General features: G+C 43.3%; 1 protein-coding gene across 2 annotated transcripts in view; it reads left to right on the forward strand.

The window, feature by feature from the left end:
• Positions 1-5,985, forward strand: part of LRP4 (LDL receptor related protein 4) — a 57,190-nt gene extending 51,205 nt beyond the window's left edge. Inside the window, exons 35-38 of one of the 2 annotated variants that reach the window (XM_031653459.1) lie at positions 1,383-1,450; positions 2,032-2,119; positions 3,799-3,940; positions 5,223-5,985. In XM_031653459.1, coding sequence (XP_031509319.1) covers positions 1,383-1,450; positions 2,032-2,119; positions 3,799-3,940; positions 5,223-5,267 — 343 coding nt within the window. In that variant the 3' untranslated portion in view covers positions 5,268-5,985. The remainder of the gene's footprint in view (positions 1-1,382; positions 1,451-2,031; positions 2,120-3,798; positions 3,941-5,222) is intronic. The other variant, XM_031653460.1, reaches the window with a different exon arrangement.
• Positions 5,986-6,000: the final 15 nt, after the last annotated feature.

Raw genomic sequence — 6,000 nt, forward strand, 5'->3', positions numbered from 1 at the left:
AATACAGATGTGAATAAAGAACAAGTGAATATCCTATACCTATATATAATTTACTCTTAATGTTTTGATGTCTATCCTTTCTAGACATTTTTCTAATTAGAACAGTTTTTTTTCCCACTGCAACATACTGGTCTCTTTATTTGTAATATCATCAATGGCTTACAAGGTAGTTAACACTTGATTTCAATTCTGAAAGCAGAAACATAATAATAATTCCAAATAAAAACTTTAGACTCAATGTCCTAAAGTTACAAGATTTGCACATGATCAAATTCATATGCTGTGTGCCCCCATTCTCTGTTTTTACTACAGTTTGTAAAGAAAAGGAAACACCCAGGTATAAACATGTGCCTTTCTCACTAACTTTTTTTTTTTTTTTTTTTTTTTTTGAGACGGAGTCTTGCTCTGTCGCCCAGGCTGGAGTGCAGTGGCCGGATCTCAGCTCACTGCAAGCTCCGCCTCCCGGGTTTACGACATTCTCCCGCCTCAGCCTCCCGAGTAGCTGGGACTACAGGCGCCCGCCACCTCGCCCAGCTAGTTTTTTTGTACTTTTTAGTAGAGATGGGGTTTCACCGTGTTCGCCAGGATGGTCTCGATCTCCTTACCTCGTGATCCGCCCGTCTAGGCCTCCCAAAGTGCTGGGATTACAGGCTTGAGCCACCGCGCCCGGCCTACTCACTAACTTTTAAGTACTATCAGTCATTATTACTCTGATTTTCTTTAGGTTTATTTAGAAAACTTTTGACCCCTGCTCGGACCTTTTCTTATTGTCAGAGTTCTATTTGAAAATTCAGTGCATCTTGGTTCCAAATGCTCTTGCAAGTAGGTTTTCACTGGCTGTTTAGGAGATGCCTTTGATTGCCTGCTCAAAATGTACCACAAAGAAGTCACCTTCTGAGCATTTCAAGTTAGTTATCTGAGCACTCCCTCTGGATGTCTTGCATGTTCCCTTGTGCAAGAATGAAGAGAAGAAAAACATTTTTTGACCTTGGGATATTCAGCTCTTGTGATAATTTTTATCCAATCAGATTGGCTTGGCTAGCAGCTTCTTCTGACTCATCCTGGTAGTTTAAGAAAGCCTAATATTGATGTCCTTAGTATTCTTTCTGCAGACTTCCAACTCACTCCCAAACCTGCTTCTCATTTTTAAAGGTACATATTTTATAACACATTTAAACATGGTATAACACTTGACAACAGTGCCTTGCACAGATTTCTCTCCATTTCCTGCTGTTGCCCTCTCCATGCTTCTGATATCTTCCATCTGGTACATTCTCATACCTGAAAGCCCCCGCTTACAGGCCTTTCCCCCTTTCCTGGAGGAAGGCGTGATCTTCATTGAGTATAAGTAGGCTTCACATTCAGTTTTCTGTGCCCCACAGATGCTCCGAAAGGGATGCCAGGCTGGGCCTCTGTGCACGTTCCAATGAGGCCGTTCCTGCTGCTCCAGGTAAGCCCTGAGTACCCCACTGTTCTGGAAAAGAAGATGTAATGAATCTAAGTCTCCACTGATATCTTTCATAACCTTCATTGGGACTCTGGGGTTGATGAACTCTTTTTAAACTAAATCCATAGAAATAATAATCATAATAGCTCTCATCACTTACAGTGACAGCTTATGATATGCTTTCCATATGCCAAGCATGTGATAAGCCACATATAGGTCACATACATGTGTGCACATGTATATATACATACTCTCATATACTCTCCTCCAGTCCTATGAGCAATTTATTATTTACATATAACTAAAGAGAAAATGTAGGCTTACAAGTTTAGCATCTTGCCTTATGTCAGATAGCTAGGAAGGGGTTGAAATGGGATCAGAGATGCTGGCAGAGTGACAGATTTCTTCTCAGCCTCCTCCCTGCACCTCCCATTCACCTATCTGAAAAGGAGGCCCTTAGCCATCCTCAGATGATATAGCATCCAACACCTACAAAAGGAGCCCTTCAGCTTTCCATTCCTCACACCAGCACCAGCTAGAAAGTTGTCAGTGGCCCCTGCCTAGTGTTTCTCTATTTTTCCTAGGGGAAGGACTTCATATCAGCTACACTATTGGTGGACTCCTCAGTATTCTGCTGATTTTGGTGGTGATTGCAGCTTTGATGCTGTACAGGTAACTTCAGTCTTCCTGCAGGGGCCACATGCTCATTGGTCTTCATGAGCATGTCTGGGATCTCCCAAACCTCTGCAGTTCACTGAATCAAGCTCTGACCAGCCTTATTGCAAGGTTGGGTGCCTGGTCAGGGCAGCAGAAGGAAAGGGTGGAAACTTAAATACTTACCCTTCTCCAGTCATAGCCTAAGCATTTTCCTTATTGAATGACTACAACAACCCTTCGGGTTTTCTTTATAGACTGGGATGCTGAGGGCACCAAGGATATTACCCAAGGTCACAAAGTGAGAGGCAAAGCTAAGACTGACTCTTAACATCTTTGCTTTTCCCAGTACTCCCCACTTCAAATCATTGAAATTGGAAATGATTTTTCCCTTATACAGACACAGCCTTTTACTACAATATTGGTTTGTACATCATTGCTCAGTAGCCATCATTCTGGAAAGGCAGAATGTGTCATTTAGAATCTTTTTATGTCCCTCTTTGTTTATATTTTCCCCCAAATGCTTTAAACGTAGCTTGCAGTTTGCTGCTGCTGTTCATCATCATCATCATCGTAACAGTTACCATTAATGGATATAGATCAATGTCACGACCACCTCATAACATTCCTCACTTTACAGATGAGGAGCTGAGGCTCAGAAAGTTTTTTTTTTTTTGTCTTTATTTTTTTGAGATAGAGTCTCACTCTGTTGCCCAGGCTGGAGTGCAGTGGTGCAACCTCGGCTCTGTGCAACCTCTGCCTCCTGGATTCAAGCAATTCTTGTGCCTCAGCCTCCCAAGTAGCTAGAACTACAGGCGTGCACCACCATGCCCAGCTATATATATATATATATATTTTTTGTATTTTTAGTAGAGATAGGGTTTCTTCCATGTTGGTCAGGCTGGTCTCGAACTCCTGGCCTTATGTGATCTGCCCAGCTCAGCCTCTCTAAGTGCTGAGATTACAGGTGTGAGCCACTGCACCCAGCCAGAGAGTTTAGATTATATCTATCAAGGTCCTAGCTAATAAATCACAGAGGTGGAATTGAAACAGATCTGTCTGACTCTCAAGCTCAGTGCATCAGTTCTCCATTGCTGCATAACAAATTACTCTAAAACTTAGTGACTTAAAATGACAACCATTATCTCACAGTTTCTATGGGTCAGAAATCTGGATGCCGCTTAGCTAGGTGCCTCTGCCTCAAGGTGTCTCACAGACTGCAATCCAGATATCAGCTGGGGTTACAGTCTCATCTCAAGGTTTGACTGGGGAAGGATCCCCTTCCACACTCAGTCACATAGTTGTTGGCAGGATTCAGCTCCTCATAGGCTGTTGGCTGGAGGCCTTCCTCATTAGTTTCTAGTCTTGTGGGCCTCTCCACAGGACAGCTTACAACATGGCAGGTTGCTTCTCCCAGAGCAAGAGCAAGAAAGAATGAGGGAGGGCAACTCAAGACCAGAACCAGTTTCTTGGTAACTTAATCTAGTAGCCATCACATTTGCATAATCTTTTCATTAGAAGTAAGTCACCAGACCAGTCCACACTCAAGGGGAGGGGATTCTTAAGGGCATGAATACCAGGAAGTGAGAGTCACTGGGATCATCTTAGAGGCTGCCTACCGGACTCAGTTTACAGCTTTCCCAGGTATCACCCCCTTAAAGATCTCAATTAATTTCTCATCACGTTTCCTCCTAAAGACACAAAAAATCCAAGTTCACTGATCCTGGAATGGGGAACCTCACCTACAGCAACCCCTCCTACCGAACATCCACACAGGAAGTGAAGATTGAAGCAATCCCCAAACCAGCCATGTACAACCAGCTGTGCTATAAGAAAGAGGTAAAAATTGAAATTTACGTTCAAGGGTCTTTTTGGGGAGGTGTGCGGAGGGGTTATACTCCAAATGCCCAAATAAGTCAGTAAGGGCTGCTGAGTAATCCCGTCTACCATTTTGGAAGTTATAGTGAACAGAAGAACTGAATGTAATTTGGGTTTCTGGGAAGTTCTAGAATCTCTGAGGGATTAGCTTGAGGGACCTTAGTGAGAGCCAGGTTAGAAGGCAGATCTCAGAAGATTTAGGTCTGAAAGCAGTTGTCCTGCCAGGAGATACTTTTCCAAGCTCATAGGTCCTTTCCCTCCAGGAATTGTCATTCCCCTACAAAGGGCTATGTGTTTCTGAAACAAGGGAGCTTTCCCAGACCACACCCAAAAAACCCAAGAGCTCCTGGACTTGCCCATTACTAACCAAGCTAGTAGCACCTATGGTTGGGAATGGCTTGTTTTTCACTGTTCTTCCTCTTACCACAGAAATTTCTCTAGAATTCTGAAGGTTTACCTGCTTTTGTTTTTTTAACTTCTTTGTCACTTCAATGGAAAATTATTTGCTCAATGTTAAGGCATGAAAAATAGTCCCATTTCAGTTAGCTGGGTGTGGTGACTTGTGCCTGTAGTCCCAGCTACACAGGAGGCTGAGGTGGGAGGATCACTTGAGCTCAGGAGTTGGAGGCTGCAGAGAGCTGTGATCGTGCCACTACCATCCAGCCTGGATGACAGAGTGAGACCCTGTCTAAAAAAAAGAAAAAAAAAAAAGTCCCATTTCCACAAGGGAACTATACCTGGTATTTCAGATTTTCCTAATCCAATATAAGCCTTGTTTTTTTCCCTAAAATCCTGTAACTCTTCATCAGAAGTTATTCCTTATGAAGACCCTAATCGGTCTACTTTTTTGGCCTATCTAGCACAGTCAGAACCTGCTCTCACACCTGCAGGGCTCTCATGTGTAATGAACACATTTCACATAATAATCATGTGCTTTCTGCATCCATGAATTCCCATATTTAAAAAGCTTCCATTACTTCTGGTTCAAGTTGATGTTTGAAAAAAATTTTTTAATTAAAAAAACTTTTTTAAAAGCTTCTACTGCAGTCAAAACAGAATGTGCAGGGATGGCTTATAGTTCTAGGAATGGTAGACCCCTCCTCAGTATCTTTGAGAGAAAGACTCTTGAAGATTCTTGGGTTCCTGGAGTATCTGATGCTCCAGAAAAGAACCAAAATGAAGGCCACAGGATGGCAATTAAAATAGTGTAACCTCTTTCTTCTGTTGTGTGTTTTTTCCTCAGCAGCTCTTTCACCCCTCTGATAGTCTTTCACCTTTTCTCTTCTGATTTCCTCTTGATTTCAGGTACCTGTTGCTGGGTGTTTGTAGAGGGAGTGGTGTTTCCCAAATTGCAAGTGCCATGTCCCCCACCTCTCCCTAACTTCCCCAGCATGTCTCTTGATTAAGACACTGAGTGGCCTGCATCTTATACTAATTTCATCTTGGAGGGTGTGCTGGGTGAACGGACATCTGTGTGTTTGCTTGTGTGCTATCTATGTCCCACTCTGCATGGCTGAGGGGACTGTCACTCTCAGAGGGCAGGGACCATGTTTTTTATTGCATAATCATCAAAGCACCTAGCACAGTCTCCTGCTTAACATAGGGGCTCAGTAAATATCTTTGGAATTGAATTGTTACAAAAATAGAGCCACAGCCACAGTTGCAGAACTCTTGGCAGGAATACTATCCCAGGGACAGAACCCAAGATGATCCATTTTCTTCTAGCAGTGGTGGCATGTCAGTTGGTATGCCCCAGCAGCCAGGAATGAGGCTACTCTTTGAAGAAGCCATAAAGGGAGAGGGCTGAGCAGAACTCCAGGCTGTGCCTGGAAGAGTCCCAGGTTTTGCTTGGGAATGGTCCCAGGACTCATGGCAGCAAAGCCAGAGTAACCTCCCAAAAAAGGTTATAAGTTGCAGGACCCCACTGGAGTGATGTTTAGGACCCAGATAAGAGGATTTCCTTTTTTAAGTTTTCCTTCCTTCCTTCCTTCCTTCCTTCCTTCCTTCCTTCCTTCCTTCCT

The sequence above is a fragment of the Papio anubis genome, chromosome 12, assembly GCF_008728515.1.
Source record: "Papio anubis isolate 15944 chromosome 12, Panubis1.0, whole genome shotgun sequence".
NCBI lineage: Eukaryota > Metazoa > Chordata > Mammalia > Primates > Cercopithecidae > Papio > Papio anubis.